The sequence below is a fragment of the Falco peregrinus genome, chromosome 5, assembly GCF_023634155.1.
Source record: "Falco peregrinus isolate bFalPer1 chromosome 5, bFalPer1.pri, whole genome shotgun sequence".
Lineage (NCBI taxonomy): Eukaryota > Metazoa > Chordata > Aves > Falconiformes > Falconidae > Falco > Falco peregrinus.
The window spans coordinates 86214908-86235754 of NC_073725.1; the positions used below are offsets into that span (position 1 = coordinate 86214908).

Sequence of the window (20847 nt, forward strand, 5' to 3'; positions counted from 1 at the left end):
TTTAATCTGCTCCTGGTCAAAGGCAGACCAACCTAACAACAGACCTGGGAAAGCAGAAGCCTGAATTTATAACACAGCTCTTTGAAAGCTACCTTTCCCACAGTCAGCAGGCATTTAGGGTTTCGGGGAGCAATTTTCTACAACGGTAAGTGCAGTCTGCATCCTCTGCTGGACACTCACCTGACGAGCTCATCGGCACAGGCGGCAGCCACCTCCTCCTCAGCTTTCCGCTCATAGTATTTACAGAGGATGTTCTCTGGAAGCACTTTCTCCAGCTCACTGGTGGGGAATGAACATGTGCAACTGCCTTCCATGCAGCTGAGCTCCGACTAGGGTTGGAAGGAGAGCGCTCAGCTTCAGTACGATACCAGCAAAAGGCTAAAAGACTCAGTACCCAGAACATTTCCAAATAAACCAGTGCAGAACCTTAGAGAGAATACAGCTTCACTCCGCAGATAACTGCCAGAAAATGGGTTTGCTATGGAAAGAACAGGATTAGTTAAACAAGCCAGGCTGCGCACAAACACCAGGCACGAAGATGCTGTAGACAGCTGGGACCTCAGTTCACTCACACCAAGTCCACTGTGACTACAGGGCGGTCAGTTATTACGATCTCTGCTGAGAAAAAGCACTCCGCTCACAAACAGCATATCGCATTCTTTTCAGTATGGTCATTTACAATAACAGCTGCCAGCTTATATGTTTACATGAAACAGATCCCAGGGTACAAAAGCATCCCACAGTTTGATCGTCATATCTCAAGGCAAAGGAGCACGCACACCTCAGAGCAGGTTAAGAACTTGTTTATAGCTCAGCTAAGTACCAGAGTAATCGCTAAGTAAATTGGAGACTAAGAAGGTTAGAGGAACCAACCCCCAAATTAAGATGGGGTCACAGTGATATTATGAAGGACAAATAAACACTCTTAGCTAGGAGGAGACTGGCCAAGTCAGAGATAAGAGTGTGCTCTGTGCAGACACCACTGGTTTATTAAGTAGAAAATAAAAACCAGATGAGTGCAAGTTATTGTTGTTACTATGAATGGTGTACAACGTTTTCCTAATCCAAGTTGCTAAGCACAGAGCATAAAAGATGGAGGTTAACAAACCCGAAATCCTATTCAGCAAAGATCCCATTGTGAAGTTGTTGGCTTCACCTGATGGTGAGACTGACTTGTTGGATTTGGGTTTCAGGATGCAATTCCATCCAAGTACTTCCTGGGAAGTGCAGTTACGTCCGATTTAAGCAATGCTACACCAACAGCAATGTGATCTCCTGATGGCAAATTGCCTATTTTCACCTTGCCCAGTTGGGAAATTCTTACCTTCCCAGAGCCGAAGACTGCCTCCTGAGCATATTTAATTAGGCACTCCTTGCAGAATAAGTGACCATCTGCACACTGAGTTAGCTCTTCAAATGCAAACTCCCCGTAACAACAGCGGCACTCTATCATCTGACCATCCTGCAGCCATAAACAGAGGTACTATCATCATCATCAGAACATCAATAGCTATAGCAACATACAGCCGCATACATGTGCAAGCCATAAACGCCAGCATTAATTCTAAAAAAGGGCAACAGATACACACCATTCCACTAGATATCTTCTTTGGCAGTCAAAACTCACTAAGCACAACCGGAAACTCAGTTTTAAGTAACTTAATATCTACATGTCCTGTTTGACAGGTTCCAAAAAGCTACAGAACACATGGTGTTTAGCATTTCTTAAGCTTGCAGGCTGAGAAGCATCTTGAGTTCGGGAAGCTGCAATCACAGGGAAGCAGCCCAGAGTACACACCATTCATATGGGGAAAACCAAGCTTCAGGTCTGTTGCCCTCTAAAGCTACATTTACCCATCTGCCTGGAAGGACCTTGTCTTGTTCTCTTCACTGCAGGGCTGGGGAAACGTGTCACGGTTAAAAAGCAAGTATACCCACTTCTTCGAAGGTCCAGCATCTTCTCCAAAGAAACAGGCATTGAGAATGAAAAGGCAATCCACAGCTGCTGAACTGATCTCTGACTTTCTCTGTTTAAAGGCAAAGACCTGATTTCCCCTGATTTTCAGGTTTTTAAGAGTCTTTTCTACAAATGAGGAAGGCCTTTCCACCGTCAGTGCTCCAACAACGGCATATCTGTTTCAAACAGCCATAATGGTAGCAGCAAGAGCAAACCTGGTACTATTCTATTGCAATATTTATTCTGGCCAGTAAAGATACAAGCAGCAGCTGACTGAATTACTACAGATCATTCCATGCATCAATACTGTCTTGCTGGACTCCGCTCTTGTCTACCTTTTCTGGAAGCCAGCCAACCACACACTACGCAGGTTTTGCCAGCTCCTCAAAAGCAGCCCAGTGCAAATGCAGCTTCAGAAAAGCTCCATTCCAGAAGCCAAAAGAGTCTGAAGTAAGTGCAGAACAGCGTCTATGCATAAGCTGAACTCAATGGACCACATTATAGATACTGACCTTCTGATATTGCTCCTCATTCATCTGCAGAGCAAGGAGAAAGTCTGCATGCTGTAAGAGAGACAGGTGCATCTGTATTTACGGAATAGATAAAGCAATTTTCCAGCCTCTACACTCTTGTACGTTACCTCAGGACTTACAAACCACCATAAAAAGCTCACTGTCTGCTTACAACATCATTCAGCCCATCCTTCCAATCCATTAAGCTATTTATGATTCAGCTAAAACAGATGGGAAAAGCAAAGGCAGCAAGAACAAAGAACCAAATTCTATATTATTGAGGGCTGCTGGTTCAGGTTTCCATGGGCAGAAATGATTTCTACCCAACAGGCCCCTCCAAAGAAAGCCCCAAGGAACATTAGCTTTGTGTTTAAAAGGGGATGCTATCCATCTGCCTAAGAGACAAGGATCTTTCAGTAGCTACTTTAGAAAGACTGTAGGTGCAGAGCTGTGAATGCAGTCTTCCCTTAGACTACGAGGGGAAGACAACATGCCAGTGGGTGTTGCAGGGTTCTGCTTCAAAACACATGGTCCTCAGCACGAGACAAGGCGTTCTGGAGACAGAGGACTGCCAACTTGTGGAAGGCAGAGGGAGTGGACAGACTGCCTTGGGCCTGGTGGTTGTTCATCACCACCACTGAGCTGCAATTACAAGTCCTAAAGCAGCAGAGAAGCCTGCTAACAGTTAGAGGAAAGAATGAATTGGTAGAGCTTTTACTACTTCGTAACGCAAAAGGCTCAGAACAGTATTTGTAAAAGCAGCAGCTATGTATTTAAGGAAATATGAAACTCTGCGCTTGGCTTTTTTCCTTCAAAAATGAGTTAATTGGGAAGAGTCATACATGTTAACAGGTAGTGAAGAGGCAAAGGCAGTCAGTTATTCAATATTTTGTTCAGTGTTTGAATTTCTGCAAGAGGCAGATTTCCATGTTTAGGGCCAAGACCTCTACCATAGCTGAAGTCGTTTGCAACACAAGATGAAGGCAGCTCCTACCACTCACCTCTGCCATCTCTTTAACTTTCTGCTCATAGAATTCCTGCTCCAGTAGCACCGGTGGGAGAAGAGCACGCTTGTCGTAGGTCCTCCAGTGCCGTCTCTTATTCTCCAGAAAGAACATGCGCTTCTCGATTTTCACATCCCCTAAAGCAGAGTTAAAGACACAATGAAACAGGATGGAGCAGCCAGAACAAAGCTTAAACCTTTCTTCCTCCACACACCACCAGCTGCGTAACTTCAGTATCTCAAATAGCACCGTACCAAACAGAGGTACTAATGAAGAGTATCTCCAAAACAGATACCAGACAGTGACAGAAACGGAGCTCTTTCAGGACCGTATCCCTTCCCAAGGACAGCACTTTCTGCTGCAAGCCAGTTCTGCTTACAGTAATGATGCAGAGAGAACAAGACGCACAGCTTGGTATTTACCTTGCTCAAATTTGAAGTCTATATATGAATACTGATTCATTTCTTTCCTCCTTTTTCGTTTCCCACTGGTTTCAGGAGACAGCTCCTGCCATTTTTTGATAGCATCTGAAAAGGCCTAGAAAATAACATACAGACTTAAATCCTGCCTGTTCCTGGAAGAAAGCAGAAGCACATACTTCAAATTGAAACACACTAAACCCGCACGTAAGACTGATCCAAAACGTGAAAGCCCAGCACCCCATACAGAGGCAAGTATACCTTTCCTTTGCTCACCTTATTGCTTTATGTACTCCTAAAACAGCCATCCCACAAAAACCAAGATAACCAAATGATACTTCAAAACACCTCAGCTATTACTCTAACACAGCTGGTTTCCACTCTGATGCAACAGAGCTGGTTGGGCTTTTTTTTTTTTAAATAAAAAAACCAAACTCAACAGAAAAAAAGCTCAAATACTCAGTGCTCAATCAAGCAAGTGAAGAGACAAAGAGTTTTTGCCCAAAAGCTTAAAGCCACATTTACATTCAGTTTGTTGATACTTGAAACCGGTGTCTTCACAGCTCCAGGATATAGGGCTCATTCCACAAGTCATAATAAATAGAAACAGGACAGTGAGACTTGGGCTTCTTTTCAATTACATGCAGTCAGTTAACTAATAGCAGCAGTTAAATGTTTTAAGATTTAGCTAAATGCCTAGGCTTTACTGGCAACTATAGCACACTTCAGCGGTGACATACAGGAACACTTCTCAGTTTAATGCGTCACCTACCATCAACTAGCTAGTGTTTTCCCCAGTTCTCCTATTAGAGAAAAGTAAAAGCTACCTGCAGCGTTCCATCTAGCTGATAAATTTTGCAAGTCTCTACTAAATGGATTAATACTTCTTAGAAAAGGAAGAGTATTAAAAAAAACCATAACCACACACTAGCAGATGGTCCAGTAAGGCAAAAGACGTCACACTGCTCTCCACAGACACAAGAGATAACCCTAGGAAAGAAAACAGACTTGAAATGGAGAACCTTTCGTGTGATTGCATAGTGTCCCTTGAGTTCATGTAGCGCCCACTTGATGTCTTGGCTACTCAGCATTTTGAAGTCTGCCATAAGGAGGTCAGCTGCCTGAATAAAGCACCGCTGGTCAAGTGGGGCGAGTTTGGAAAAGTCGAAGTAGTCCACTTTAGGCACCTAAGGAAAAAATGTGAAAGATGTAAAAAAGCTGGTATAAATACAGACAAGAACACCCTTTCAGTGATCAGGACCTTCTGCAAGACCACCCAAAATTCAGGCTACACGGCACCCAGTCCTGAGCACCTGCCTAAGCAGCAGCTTACAGCGCAGCACAGGTGTGAAGCCTACGGGGATACACATTGTGTGGGCAACCTGAGCCGAGCTGCACCACACTGCAGCTCTGTCCCCAGCTGGACCCACGCGATGGAGTTTAAAGCCATTGAACGTGGTTGCATGAGAGTGAGGAGAGGCTACGGGTAGGCTGCTGTAGAGGGTGAACAACTATCAGCTTGAGGCTGAGAGATGCCTCCAAGAGTAGAAAGAGTTACTCAGCATTTCTCTCTCTCGGGCCACGCACAGCTATTTCAACATGCTCAAAGTGGCTCAAATTTTTTTGTCAAATGGACTTAAAAAAAAAAAAAAGAAAAATCATCAAGAGGCTGGAGGGAGATGTGCAGTTAGGAGGCTGAAAGGCAATGCCTAAAGGTCACACAAGAGAGACCTGAGGGCCAAGTCTACTTCATGTGACAGAATGACCATGGAATTCTTGCAGCACTTATCAAAATGAACACTTCAGCTGGGGGAGCTGACAGGCAGGCAGGGCAGAGGGTCTCGCTGAAGGCAAAAGAGCAGACACTGTGCAGCTACGCAACAGCAAAACAGGGAAGTCTTGGAAGTCATCTTGCAAGCAACTAACTGTTGCTATTTAACACTACCTTAAATGCACCCAGAAGCCTCCTACGAAAGTATGGCTCAACCAAACACTCTAAAAATACATGCTAATAGAACCAGACATCCCAAGGTCCACTCCGGTTGAACAGACTGGATGAGAGGCATACTATAGATAAGGATACTCTCTCACTTGCCTTTGTTTCATCTTGGCTGGCAAGCAGGCTGCTGCTGGGATTTAAAACCACTCTGCCTTCCTTCTTTGGGTAATCTGGATTTTCCAGAAGGAAGTTACAAAGTCTGAAAAGATAAATATAGTTACTTCAGGGTTTGGGAGCTCAGGTTCATTCCTCGCTTGTCTAATTTTCAGCATCCTGTAATTAGGAGGCTAGGCAGGCAAGTCACAGCCTGCCCTATAAGAACCAAGGGAGGTCCCAGACTATAGCAAACTGCAAGTAAATGACTGAGGATTGAGTGAAGAATGATTGCCTGTATAATTGCAGAAGGAAAAGCAAATAGATTTGTCTTTTGACAATTAAATTTATACTCATGAAGGTTTTACGGGTGAGCTACTAGCCAACAGACACCTCCCCATGCCAGAGGTAAACAGTTAGGGTTACTTCCCCACTCAGATAAGTCGTGGCAAAGCGGTACCTCCTTTAAGCACATGTCAAATCCTGCATGACTAAGAGTTGAGGCGTACTAACTTCCTGCTACTCTGGAATGAACGTGATGAAGACTGTACCAGAAAAAACAATGACAACACTAGCAGCATTAACTGAAACACAGCTGTCATCTACTGTGCCCAATACAAATGCATCTATGGAAAAAGAAGCATACAACCCCCTACAAAACCCTTGAAAGACCAATGTCTTCCTCAACAAAAGATTAAAGACCCTCGTTTGAATTAAAGCCTCCAGTCTCAATCTACTTTCACATTACAGCAGAGACGGAAACACGTTTAAACTGTGTTTACATGTAACATGTACTCTGAATACAGGTTTCATTGTAATAAAGCTTGAAATCACACCAGCATTGTCCACTTCCACTAGAAACTGGTCTAGTGAGAATATAATTTAGAAAATCACTAACTGTGATTGTTGAAAAAATTGCATACCAGCCTGTAAATGCAGCATACCTGAGGTCTTACCACAAACAATCATAACTGTCAGGGAAATTTAGCTTAACTGAGTATTTCAGCTTAGAAAAGACTCTAGCAAATAGTTTCAGAATACCCCATTGCTGGAGATGCACAAATACTTCAGAAGCCCTTTTGACAGGGAAGCTTGTTGTAGGCTACCTGTCTGAATCAGACTGTCATAGCTTATTCTCCACCACCACTAACCAGCTGTGCTCACTGGGTCAAGGAGCATAAGCTGTTCCTCAGTTTCCCCAGCCTTAGAATAATATCCTTCTGAAAGGAGCTAGGACAAGCAATTAACATTTGTAAAACTTTTTGAATGAGAAGGTGCTAGGCTGCAGCAAAGACATAATTGCAGCTAATTTACATTCCTGATGTCAGAAATCAGTCCCTAATTAAGAAATCTGAACTGGCTTAAAGCATTAACCCACTATCAAGGCACGATTACTTTAGGCCTGCTTTCACATTCAAAGCAGAGGCATTTCTTTTTGTTTAATCAGGTATTGACATATTGAGCCAGAAGCTTTTGACTGACTGTGAATGCCTCTGCACACAAAAGCTGAATAGATGATACCCTGCTAAGAGGAGCTCCCACATCTTATCTTTCACATCGGTTGAAAGTTTTAAGACAATCATTTCGGAAAACAACAAAATATCTTGGCACTGAGTGCTTAATAGCTTCCAGCCCTCCCCCCGCATCCCTTTTACAAAAGATAACTGTTTTAATGCAACAAAACAGAAACTTCAAGGAGCTCAAACCACTGCAGCTCAAATGCAAGGGTTTCAGCTGGGGCACAGCCAGAATACATTTGAACTGTTCTGCATGTTGCCATTTCAATGCTCGGGATTTTCAGAGATGTTAACCTTCAATGTCTGACAATTAGTTAAGTGGGTCCCAGCGCGCAATGCACGCACACTCGCAGCACTGTTCATTAATATCTGCACCACAGGACACGGAGCCAGTTAAAAGCCTCATCCCTGCCCAAACCCAGCCACCCTTATTTATTATATTTCAAGCCTGATTCAGCTTGACGTACCACGGAGATCAAAGAGACCCTGCCAGCGAGGCTGACCAGTGCTTTGACCCATTTGTTCTCATACAAAAGATGCAGTGACAACTCAAAAGATAGTTTGGTTAAAGGAATAAAAATATGGAGAAGAAATCTTTATCATCCAGTAAGTGGGTAACGCACCGCTGAGCAGACACTGTAGATGGCCTACAGGGAAGCCTGTAAGCACCTTTTCATCTCGCTGGGTCTGTGGCACACAATAGCAGAGAAGAGATTTCGGTAGCAAAAAGGGAAGGAACACATTAAGACTGATAGAAGCCAATACTGGGATTTAATTCTACCAGGCTTCGCTAAATCCCCGCAGGACACAATAACGAGTTTTTTCACACAATCTGTGAGAGGGTCCTGCAGCCAGATGTCCAACTTCAAGAGCTCAGTCACCCTGAGGAATGGCCCTACCGCTCCCAACTCAAGCATCCACACTGAGGTGCACCAAGTACACGGTGCGGGCACCTGAAAGCCTCTCTCATGCAGACTACGCCACCGCTGCAGGGAAAGCCCTTTCAAAAGGGAGGAAAGAAGTTACAGGCTGATGACTTTCTAACCAAGAAGCCCTACTTTGGAGGCACAACTTCACAACACAGGCAAAAGCAGCAGAGTAGGAAATTATGCCCAACGGATGGGATCATCCTTAGTTCCTTGCCAGTTAACTTATTTATGGTCCAGTAACTAATTCTAAGCCTCATGCACTCACACACTGCTTAATTAGTGCCCTAGTTAACTGGAAAGGGCATTGGATTCATACAAGATAGAGTGAATACTCTGGCAACCAACACCTATTCTTCATTCTTGTGTCACACAATAACTAGTTTCAACATGTTTGAAATAGCAGTGACAGCTGCAGAGGGAGAAAGAGAGAGGGGCCACCTAGCATCAGACACAAGTCACAAGTGATTTACTTCAAACCACTCTTCCCTCTGTGTTGCTGGTGCCAACACACGCAATCCTTCACCCTTCAGCTGTGCAAGCTTTACCCAAAGGCAGGGAGATGATGCAACTTATCATTAAGGTTAATGACTTTATTTTAAACTTTTGATTCTAACATGACTCCCAGAGATACCAAGCATGATGAACACCACAGAATTGTTCAGCTGCTAACACAATTGGGAAAGCAACACTCACCATGATTTTCCACTCTGTCTACTTCCCTTCTTGGCTTGTGTTTCTGCTCAGTTTGACCAAAATCAGTCCCTCAACAGATATCTAGAATCAATCCTGCCAGCCCTTAAATGTGTTTGCTCTATTCCATCTGCAAAAAGTGACGTGAGAGAACTCAAAGAATACCACTGCTACTTGCTTCAGTAAAGGGGATAAAAGCCAATATCACAACACTAAATAAGGGAGTCCAAACTGGTGTCAGCTTTACCTGGAAAAAGCCAAAAGCCAGTGAAATGAAGAGGTAGGAAACTATTTTCTTCAACTCAAACCTCACCAACTCACCTTCATACTAGAGTTTTACAGAAATCATCTGAACACCTTAATCCTGACACTCACCCTTTTTAAGAATCCTAGTAATAGTTAGGAGGAAATTATATGTAGTATCTTTAAATAAGCAAGTTATCTTAAAAGAAGAGAAGCTACAGCACAATGTCAAACTTAGAGAGGATTTTAAAAAAGCTCTATTAAAAGGAAAGAAAAAACCCTAAACCACTGCTTTTTGGCACTATCACCACAGTGCTGACTCCCAGCCTGGATATGCTCTAGAACAGCGTCATTAGTGGGCAGGGAAATGAAAATGTGACTGCAGCCAGACTGTTGTATGCTACACTTTAGCTCTTAGCTTTATACTTACACATTTAAGTCATAGCAGTTCTTGATGCTGATTAGCTCTTCGATATATTCCTTCTTCACATCTGGGAATCTTGCTTCCTACAGTAGAAAAAGCTAAAGGTTACATAGGTAGAGGAGCTGTGCAGCACAACCTAGCAACAGCACCAGAGACAGAGATTTATAGGTAATTATCTAGCACACTCCTGAGACAAGGGCCAAAATGAATTTCAAGAGACCATTTATATCCATCCTGCCTGGATACTGCAAGCTGCTGGCTTTCCTTTGCTCCACAGAACGATTGCTAACAGCTCTTTCTCACAAGAAGAGCAAGGGCAGTGATGTGAGTGGCCATGAGCCCCTGGCCCAACAAGCAAGAGGCGAGGCACGTAGGTATGATCTACAACAGAAGAAAAGCTAATATTTACCTTCAGACAGAAGATTAAGGAGTTCCAGACTGTGCTGAAATACAACATTCCAAAGCAAAAAGGAAAAAACCCAACAATATGTATACACACCCAAAGCACGCAGAAACACTAGCAACAAGATCAGAACAGACAACAAACCTTTACTGGCATGTCTGTAAAAGCTCTCCCAGCATTAGCCATGCAGCAAAGAGCACCCTTTGCTGCTTTCTCTTGTTGGGTTCCTGTACAGGTATTGCAATTAATTGCACCATATGATATTTTGCTTTGCAAGACTGGACTGGTCAGGGTCATCAAGCAATCCTGACAACGCAAGAGATTCTACTTGCCCATCTGTAGGCAAGTCGCTGATCAACAAGGTCTTACCTGGAAAGAACTGAATTTTGTTGGACTGCTGCTTAACGATTATTCTCCTCAACCCCGGTTTTCCCGAACAGAATCAGATATGGGATGTGGAAGGAAGATGTGGAGGGGATGGGCTTAGTGGTACACACTTATTTACAAAAAAGTATTCCATAAGGCATCAAGAGAGACCCTTCCTTCCCAGTAAATCGAAGGGGAGAAGTGTGCATGGGGCAGGGTGGGGGGAACATTAGACCATGTGAAGCATCACCACTTTTTAATTTTGTTTTGTTTTTAAACATACACATTGCCCAAGCTGCTGAATACACCAAAGGTTAAAAGAGTACCCTTCTTGGTGGTTCAGTTCTTCTAGCTAGCGTCCCTCATGCTAAGCTTCACACGCAGTGTCAGAAAGGAGCACGTGGAGTTCACACACACAAGTCTTGGTGCTGCTTATCCAATAATCCCTCAGTGCTACTGCCTGGAAATCCACACCACAAGGCCAACCATTACCCACCCCTGACCACCATGGTGGCCTAAATGTGGCCACAGACCTAACTACTTCAGAAGAGCCTGCTGAAAGCAGCCGCAGCCCTCAGCCATGTACCTCCAAGCTCTCTCTGCCCCACCCTCCATCCCTCTGCCAGTGTTCAGTGTCTCAGTTCTGCTCATTTAGCTCTACTTCCATTCCTAAATCAGCTCTACAGAGTTGGGTTAGGAATCAGCCAGACAAAAAAAATCCTACAGAACTGAGAGGGCAGTAGCCTTTAAGGGAACAGACCCAAGTTATTTCACCTTGCTGCGCCCCTGAGACCCTGCAATCATTTTCGTAAAACCTCTATGGCCAAGAGCCCATCCCAAAGCTAACAGTGCCCTCCAGATTCAGACCTTCTCACCACTTCTGCCGTAGTGCTGGGGCTAGTCTTTCAAACCAAAGTTTTCCAAGACAGTTCACTGCATGCTCTTCACCTGCTGCACAGCTGAGTCACAGCCAAAACGAAGAGGATTTGCAGCTGAAGTCAACAGGGATGTGCTGTGAGCATGTGAAACGCTACACACCTTGAAAAACCTGTCTGAAAATAACAGGCACACAGAAGGCAAACTAGCCCTGGGAATACTTACTGTCTCTCTGATGAGCAGTGCAGTGAGGTCTTGGTCCTGCCCAGCAGCTCCTTGTTCTGGCACATTACTACAGCCAAGTTCATGAGAGCCCTGTGCAGGGAACGCTGGACCTGGCTGTTCATTGTCTATTGCTGCCTGCTGACCCGTTTCTTCTGGTGGATGCGCCAGCTGGGGTGAAGCAGGACCTGGAATCCCATCCTGCTGTGGTTCAGGTCGGGGGAAGGCTGGCCCAGGAGCCTTCTCTCCACATGCCCTCAAAGATCCTGGGTCTGCTTCAGGTTGCCCTTGCTGAGGAGCACAACCATTTACTACAGCATGTGGCTCACCCTCCAACGGCTGGAAGTATGGGTGATCCAGCTGGCTCTCATGGATCTCAGGATTCTCATGGATCTCCAGGTCTGTGTTGGCTGTAGCACCTTTTCCTCTGGGGTTTTGCTCTGGCTCCAAGTCCTCTCCTTGCCATCCTGGGGCTTCTACCTTTTCTTCCTGTTGTGGTGGAAGGTCTGCATTCTCCACTCTAACCACTTCTCTGTTAACAACAGGCTGTGGACTCGTCTTCATTGCTGGAAGCAAACTTGGGCCAGGCTCCTTGTTACTTGTAAGTTCAAACTTGGGACCATTAAGCTCAGATGGTCCAGGCTGCTGCAAGGCAAAGGTCACATTCTTGTCCCAGCTCGGTCCAGCACTGCTCTCCACCATGTGATTATACCGGTCTCCCTGGCACAGCAGAGTCGCGATCTCATCTTGCAGATATACGCTTCTCAAGGGCTCGACTGCACTTTTAGATCCTCCTTCTCCCACAGGGTTTGCACCCTGCCATTGAGCAGCAGGTCTGATGACATTGGGGCGCAGAAGCTGCTGATGCTTTGGGATCTAAAAAGAAGATAGACAAGAGTAAGCAGGAGTTCTTCTGGCATGTCAGAATCCTTGCTCCAGATGATCCTTTTGTATCTAATCAATTTCTGATGGGAAAACCAATAAGGCACCTTGCTAAACAGTTTTAAGGCATAAAACTGCAATCTATATATCATTGTTTCACTGAACTCCATCCTCAGTCTGTCCCCAGGTGCTAAGAAAACATTTGGCAGAACCAAGGATGCACAGGACTTTCAGAATGGAATAATTTCCTAAGCTCACATCAGTACCCACTTCCCTCCCAGTAAAACAGTCTGGGAAGGAGGAACTAACTGATGGCATATTTGCATTCTCACCAGTTTATTTAAACAGGCAGGAACCAAAGCTCAAAACATTGATCTCTGGCCTTGTTCTTGCTTCTAGCAGACAGAATGCTGTATGCCAACACTCTGAGTATCCTGTGCTACCATTTTCAACTAAGAAACAGAAAGGTCAGCTTTGCAACCCATTTCCTCAATGCCTCTAGTTAATGTATTCTTAGTATAGCTTAGATACGAAGTTAGACACTTAAAATAGTCAGGATAAGCTAAAGCCTTTGGCCCTCCTCTGTGTGACTGCCTGTACCAGTGGAAAGGGATTTATCAGGCGGGCTAGCTTTGTGAAACTGCAAAAATTTAAGTGCCTGCAACAGCCCAACAAGAATCCAAATAGCGCAGAGGAATATAAAGCATACAAGGTCAAACAAGGCTTGTTTTGAAAACCCACCTTCTAAGGAATATCAAATCCTCTTACAAAGCACTACCTTTCTGGATTTAGATAAATAACTTTATGGAAGCTACAGCGTTCGTTAAGTAGACCTTAACACTGCAATTTAGCAGGCTAGTTCTCACCCCCCACGCCCAAAATACGATTAAACACTTAAAGACAGCAAAATGCCATCATTTCAACATTCATTTCAGACATCTAAAGCAAATTACTGTAACCGGACAGTACACTCAAAGGAATGCATCAGGTATTTGCACAAGAGTCTGCTATAAAGGCCATCAATAAAGCAGGGCAAGCGAAAGAATGAAAGATTACCGTTGCCAAGATGACTACATCGTCATCATCTTCCTCATGCTTCTGCTCTGCTGGCGTTTCCAGCAAGGGTAATTCTTCATCCGAGGAATCTGATATCATGATAAGACCTTCATCCCTGCGGTTTATGCAGTCTGTAGTAAAGTAAGTAAAGTTAGCTATTTGCTAAAGGTAAATAACTGAAATTACAGGGCACAAGTACTGAAACATCCGAAAAAGCAATCTTCACATTTGCATTGCAGCAACAGGGAAGAAGCGCTCAAAGGTCACTGGTTCCTCGCAAGTTACTGTTAGCACCACTCCTACCTCCCTTGGCCCTCTGACCAAAACCCCTGCACACACACCAGCACATGCACCAGTCACTCTGACACTTACACAGAAATTCTTCTATCCCAAATATCAGCACAAGTCAAGCTGCTGCAAAAGTTATTCCAAACAAGCTACCTATTCCTAATTTCTGTAGAGAAGTCCTGAACTTTCAGTATCTCAGGGACGATTCCTTTTCTTTTATTAATGTGCAGTGCATTCTAGAGGAGAGATAAGGTTGTTCATGCAATTCGGCCTCTTCTGAAAGAGTGTGACTTTGCAGGAGTACCTTATGTGAGACTGAGATAGAGCCCCTGGTGCTGGGTACAGAAGATATCCTGCGATTAGATGACAACCTTGTCCCTCAAGGCCTGTCAAGGGTGGAATACACACGCTATGCACACAGTACAGAAACAGAGGGTTTCTGTACTGCAGAAAGAGCATACAACCATGCCTTCCCTGTGATGTGATACAAAGTTTTGGCTTATACTTTAGCCGAAGTATTCATGAGCGTTCATTTATCACCTTTCAGGCATACACAGAAAGCATCATTTTGAATTCCACTCTTGGAGGAACAGGTGCCAATACATACAGCCCTACGAGGATACGAATGCAGAGCCAGCCTCTCTCCTATGAGATTCTCGGAAAGGTGGAACACCATACGCCCCTTAGATCTGCCGAAATACCTCTACATGGTGTTCCCAAGAAGTTAGCAATCTGCCTTAAGGCAGTACAACATGAGAAAGACCAGAGCCAAGTATTTTGCATGTCTGCATAAAAAGAAAGACTTTTCTGTAGGTGGCTGGGAAGTGTAACAGAGCAGCGTATGACATGGCAAACCAGACCACTAGCCAGCCCCCATTAACAGCACTCCTGCCAGCTCAGTGTCTATGAATCCTGCTGCTTGTAAGCAGAGTTTTACAAAGAGTTTCAGAAATACGCACAAATCTGTACTCACCTTTCCCTCGGTGACTACGGAAGCTGTTCAAGTTAATTACCTCTTCATTTCCACCTTTCTCTGCCATTTTGAACAGCTGTACTGAAAAGCATCAATGCCCAGCCATGGCAGTCAGGCTCACACGAGGAACTAGAAGACAAAACAGAAACAGCAGAGTCAGGCAAACTCAGCAGCATCTTGACCAAGCTTTCCCAAGACTAAGCTGCTCGATCATTTGGGGGGGTTCTCCTGGCCTTCCCAGTACGGTCCCTCCATGAGGATACTTTTCCATACCACCTTCTCAGTGCCTAAAAGCAGACACGTTTGTTATCTTCCCTTCCGACAGTAAAGAGAGCCAACTGAGGAGCGCAATCAGGCCCGAGGAGCCTCTCTGAAGATGACACGAAGACGCTTGTAGCTACGCAATCACAGAAAGGCAGGGAGGGGGAAAAATGCAGTTCTGTTCAGCCAAGACTCAAACCCTCCCCATATGTGGATCTTCTCCCGTTTCCAAGTCAAAAACCTGATGCATCATCTCACACAGCGGTGTTACTGCCACCATCTACTGGCGAGAGCAGCGAAAGCCTCTTGCCTGAGCTGCCACAGACAACACCATGTAAGCCCACAGCTCATCCCCCACAGCACCCCACGCCATGATGTCCTACCACAGACAAGTGGTGAACAGCCCATATTATGGGCCTGAACTGGCAGCTCAGCTGACTAGGAGCTGAGCCACACAGCTGAAACGGAGCCACCAGCATCACACCTTCCATGCCCTTGTGTGCTTCCAAGCCGAGGGAAGACTTCAGAGGGACCAGAGATGCTCTGAGCTCACTTCCACAGCATCCATGCTGCTGGCATGTCAGGAGGAAGCCGCACCCCTGGCAGGGCAGTATATAAGCGTGTGTTTTGTGCCTGCACTGTGAACAAGTCACATTTACAGAGCACACTTCCTAGCCACCATCTGCTGTTTTAAAGCAAAGACCTCCCTGGTTTAGGCACATTCCCTCCTCAACAAGGGTTTGGTACAAATTCCTGAACACGCCACCTGCTCTCAAACTGAAAAGCGAGCACGACAGGGATCAGGTTCCCCCACAGGACCAAGCTTTGGGGACTAAAATTTGCTCCCCCCACCTGTTCTCAGAGAGGCACAATGAGACGGCTGGAGGCTCCCAGACAGGATTAGGGGGTCAGAGGAATCACTGCAACCTGAACAGTAGGTTTCCATTTTATGCTCCGTCAGCTTATAGCTCTCAATTCCACTATTGCAGAGCAGCTGAATACATACGGGGACTCTGAGCACAATTTGATCACTGCAATGAGAACGGAGATCTTTTTATTGAGAAATATTCATCTCATTATTAGAGCACAGAGGAATCTGTATTGTTAAATATTTATTGGTGCTTAAGGTGGAAGAAAATGGTGGGTCTGCTATAAAGCCCTGTTTGCTAGTACACAAGAGCTGTATAAATTCCTCCTCAATAATTCTACTTAACCTCCTCTGCAGGGAATAGGATTTGCAGCTAGGACAGCAAAATGAAGAAATCAGTTCAGATGCATACTATGTACTCATATCTACACCCCCCTCAAGGAACTAGTCATTACCATCTTCAAAATGTTTTAATACAGGATAAAAAGAAAAGAAATTTAAAAAGTATAATTTAGCACTTAAAGCTAAAACCCAAGCCACATTTAACAGCAAGCACACGCTGCATGGCAGCACTGAGAGTCAGCCAGCTTTGGGCAGCAGCAGCCTGCACAGCCCCTGTCCTTTTTGAGAGGTCACATCCACGTTATTTCAGTTGTATTTTCCCCCTGCCACCTAGCCCTGCATAGAATTTTTCCATCCTTAGCTATCTCAGTACTTTAGGAATCAAGATCAATATGCTTCTTGCCATATAAAAGATGGAGAAATGGAAGCATGGAAAGGACCAGTGTGGCCAGGGCCACCAAGCAGGCTAGCAGTAAAGCCAGGAGCAGCACCCAGGCTTCCTCAGCTCCTCTACCCATGCCAGCCACTTCTGTTTCCTAGCAGGCTGGTCCTACAAAGCACTCCTTGCAACAACCAAGGGCCCCTGCATAGCTGGCACCTGCCTCATCCCAGCACCTTCATGCAGGCTCATGCTCAACAAAGGAACCTCTTAGCAGGCAAAACCAGCAAAGGATCGCTCCAAGACTGGCTGGGGAAGACCAAGGACGATTGTGAAAGCCACAAGTCAGCCCTCACAGCATCAAGCGGTGCAGACAGGGGCTAGACAGGTGTCTGCTCGGCTTTGCTCTGAGCAAAGCTAAGTAGCTTGGATATTTCTCCCCTACGGGGGCATGCAATGCATTAGCAGAGTTGGGTACGCGTGTTTGTGTGGTGGGTTGACACTGCAAATGCTCAGCACAGTCTTCTCCCAAACAGCTCAAAAGGTGCTATGTCCAATGCTGGCTAAACCACAGCTGTCCACATCCAAGAACAAGGGATAAGCCCCAAGACTAACATTAAGCCCATATTCTCTACAGGCAGCTCTGCTTCCCACAGAGAGGAACTTGCACACTTCAACCCTGAGCACCAAGAAAGAGGTACAGCAAATAATCTGAAATTATATTTGGGATAACAGACTGTCTACCTCCTGCTCCAACCCCAGAAGTGAAAGATGTTCACACATCACCAGAAGACCCATGGTGGTTTAAAAGCAGGAATATAATAAATAGCGTTAACTGTAATACACAGTCAAGGCAACAACAACAACAAAAAAGCCAAGCCTGGGAAGAACTGGCATTATACCACTTTTCTGTTTCAAAACAGACTGCATAAAACCCCAAGCAGCTTAATAAAGCACTGCTTTGAGGGTAGAAGCCAAGCTTCCACCGAGAGCTAGCAATTCATTGTGTCAATACTCAATACAGTGCTCAAGTTTAAACAAATATCTATAAGCATGGGCCAGTTCCATCTAGTGGCATGAATAAGAAGTTTATTCATGTTTATAGCGCTAGGCTGCCAAGAATGTGAAGTAACAAGATCAAAGCCACCCACCCTAGGGTCTTACCCTACATAAACAACGTAATAAAAATGCAAGCAAGACAGATGGAAAGCAGCTATTCCACACTACCTCAGTGATTTCAGTGCCTATTTATAGGTAAAGAATAAGGCTACCTATAACCAAGCTCTAACATGACCATCAGCTTTTACGCAATACAGTCAAGGACAGGGTACCAGAACCGCTGCAACAGAAAAGGACCTGGCAGCAGGCAGACATACAACATGCAAGCCTTTTTTTAATTATTATTTTTTCTTTTTCTTATAAACTCCCACCTGTACACACACCAAACTGGACTTGGGACTTGAATCCCTATAGAGAATCTGGCTGACACAAAACTCTCGTCATGACTTTGAAGCCACCCACTGACAGCACAGCAAAGATCACCACGCTGCAGATGCGGTTCCACCAAACCTCCCCTCCATTTTCCACATCACTCCACGTATTCATGACTCTGCACATCCAAGTTGTTTCACTGCACAGGCAATAAAATCCTCCCCATTCAGGTTTTTCCTACAGCAACTTGAGAGGAGAAAAACCCATTAACAGAACAGCACTGGAAAAATCAAGAGACCATCAGGGACTGACGTGTAACTGTTCTTTGAACTGACAGATCTTAGACTGGCAGTTGAAGTCGCACGTACTTCCCAAACCAGCTTCTCCTACATGCAAAAATATAATCTATAAAACCACTGGTCTCAACCACTACCGTGGGTTGAGGGATCAGCTGCTAAGAGATGAAGCAGGTCTCAGGTGCACATGGAATGCTTACACAAAGATTTCCAAAACACATTCAAAATCCCTGCAAACACCACGTTACATATTTTTAGCCTAACCTAAAAATAGCAAGCATTGATACTGTGCATATATTTAAACTCCCAGTATATGCAGGCGTTTTGGGACTGCAGCAATTGGAGCAGAACTCGGATCTGCTCCCTCCACCTCGCATTTGTGCTGCAATGAGCATCTTCAGATGGTGCTGGAATTTAAAGCGACAGTCGAGGGGAGACCCCCTCCGAGACACAGTGTAATGTATTTTTTCCCTTACTTACAGCATTTGAGATCTTGAACTCCCACATACCCAAGATGGGACCAGACTCAAAGCACTTTTCTGGCTCTAGCTCAAGGCAACAGGATCAGACAGAAAGCACTGCAGGGGAGGTAGGAATTGAAAATCCAACTGAAGCAGGGGAGGGGAAAGGAGGAGGAAAAAAAAAAAAGAAAAAAGAAAAAAGAGCAACTTGAAAGAGATGTCAGCAACATCAAATCATTGCGTGTTTTAGCCTCTTCCCCATACAGCAGCACCACTGTTGCTCACCTACACTGACAGAAGAGCATCAACTCCTACTTTCTGCCTGCAGGCAGCAAACGTGTGTGCCGGTAGCCTGCAAGCAAGGTGAATTTCTAGCTCGTTTCAAGCTGCTAAAACACAGACAAGCTACTTGAATAATGCATGGCTTGTGACAACCACCAAAATGAAAAGCTAAAAATTCAGCACTTCCGGAAAAAAAATAAAGCACAACAGAAGGGAAATAAACCAGCCTGACTCACTGTCAAGCGTTTCATTGAAACATTTCAAAGGGTTCACGATTTGCTGGGGGCTGCTGCTTGTAACACTCACTTAGCAAAAGCAGGGAGAGTTTAACAGCAGTTGATCGTGTTAAGCAGCATCATCCCAACGAAAAATTAGAAATCCCCTGATCATAAGCCCGACAAGAACCGCTAGGCACAAACAAGCCCTATTTACTATGCACAAGGCAGCTACTGCCACCGCACCATACCTTGCAAAGGAATAAAGCCAGGGGTTGAAGCAACCTGCAGCAGGGCTTCTGCCGAGCAGGTCTGCATGGAGGCCCGTCCACAGCTCTGGCAAAAGCAGGAAACTACACCAAAACAAAAGCATTGGCCCCAGCCCAAAATCCTTACCCCAGCCTCCTGAAGACAGAGGAGTGCGTGGGCAGTGGCTCGCAGGCAAGACCACCTGGTTTCCAGCAGCAGCTCGGTTTGCTACAAAAACAGCACAACCAGCTACAGATACCACACAAAGGCTCCTCTTAAGAGCACAGAACGGGGATAGATTTACGATGACCGCATCCATGTAGATTTTTGGACCCATAACATCTGCTGAGGAAGAACAGACAAGAAGATCATTTGATAATGAAATTGGTTTTTAAGTTTTAAAACACTCCCTAAATGTTTCACAAGACATTAGCAGCTGGCTTGGTTTACCAGATTATTTTAGATAGACATGTACGCCCTCTAAGAAGGGGAAAACAGGACTCCTGAGAACTGAGAAAAATCAAGGAGCAAAAGCTGAACAATTTTTTTTCTCCGTTAAGAGCCAGGTACCACAGTTCTGCTGCTGAAAGCCAGAGAATTGATTTTGTCACACCAAAACAGAAGACACTATAACATTAGAAGCATTAGATTTACTTTGTGAAAAGTAAATCAAAGCTGGTTACCTCCCAATATATACAAGATAAGCCCCCCCCCCCCCCCCCCCCCCCCCTTGTTCAGAAAACATCTCAAAAGAGCGGCCACTATTCCTGCAGCCACACCAGCAACATAACTGGTTTTGGAAGCAGTGCTCCAGGCTAGAACATTACTGAGATGGACAAGAGGGACAAGGAGTCATCAAGCTTCTCTGGCAGCAATCACAACTTCTAGTTCTCTCACAAAAGCTCCCAAGAAGACAAACTGTCCCGTGAAACATGTGCCGAAGCCAGGGATGCCCTTGCCACCGAGGCTCACAGCTGATGTGACGGCTCTCGATAACTGCAGAGCGCTTAGTGGTCCCTGCATCCCTGAAGAGCAAACCACGAGCTCACCAACACAGGGCTGTCCAGCTTTACTAACATCCTGTATGGTCTGTTGTAGCTTCATTCCAAGCTCTGCTTGTGTGTTTTCACAGTCAATTCTCAGTCATCAGCATTACCAAGAACACACCAGAAGATATTTTGAGAAGAGAGGCTATGGACTCACAGGGTAT

At 45.0% G+C, this 20847-nt stretch overlaps 1 protein-coding gene across 3 annotated transcripts in view; it reads right to left on the reverse strand.

Moving 5' to 3' along the window:
* RNF216 (ring finger protein 216) overlaps positions 1-20847 on the reverse strand; it is an 80964-nt gene that overhangs the window by 50999 nt on the left and 9118 nt on the right. For 2 of the 3 annotated variants that reach the window (XM_055805091.1, XM_055805092.1), the window contains exons 2-12: positions 14854-14982; positions 13593-13723; positions 11658-12530; positions 9794-9870; positions 5988-6090; positions 4915-5079; positions 3896-4010; positions 3471-3610; positions 2470-2520; positions 1325-1462; positions 181-329 (exon numbers count right to left, since the gene is read on the reverse strand). In XM_055805091.1, the coding sequence (XP_055661066.1) occupies positions 181-329; positions 1325-1462; positions 2470-2520; positions 3471-3610; positions 3896-4010; positions 4915-5079; positions 5988-6090; positions 9794-9870; positions 11658-12530; positions 13593-13723; positions 14854-14920 (2009 nt within the window). In that variant the 5' untranslated portion in view covers positions 14921-14982. Of the gene's footprint in view, positions 1-180; positions 330-1324; positions 1463-2469; positions 2521-3470; positions 3611-3895; positions 4011-4914; positions 5080-5987; positions 6091-9793; positions 9871-11657; positions 12531-13592; positions 13724-14853; positions 14983-19784; positions 19957-20847 lie in introns of those variants that run through there. The other variant, XM_005228990.4, reaches the window with a different exon arrangement.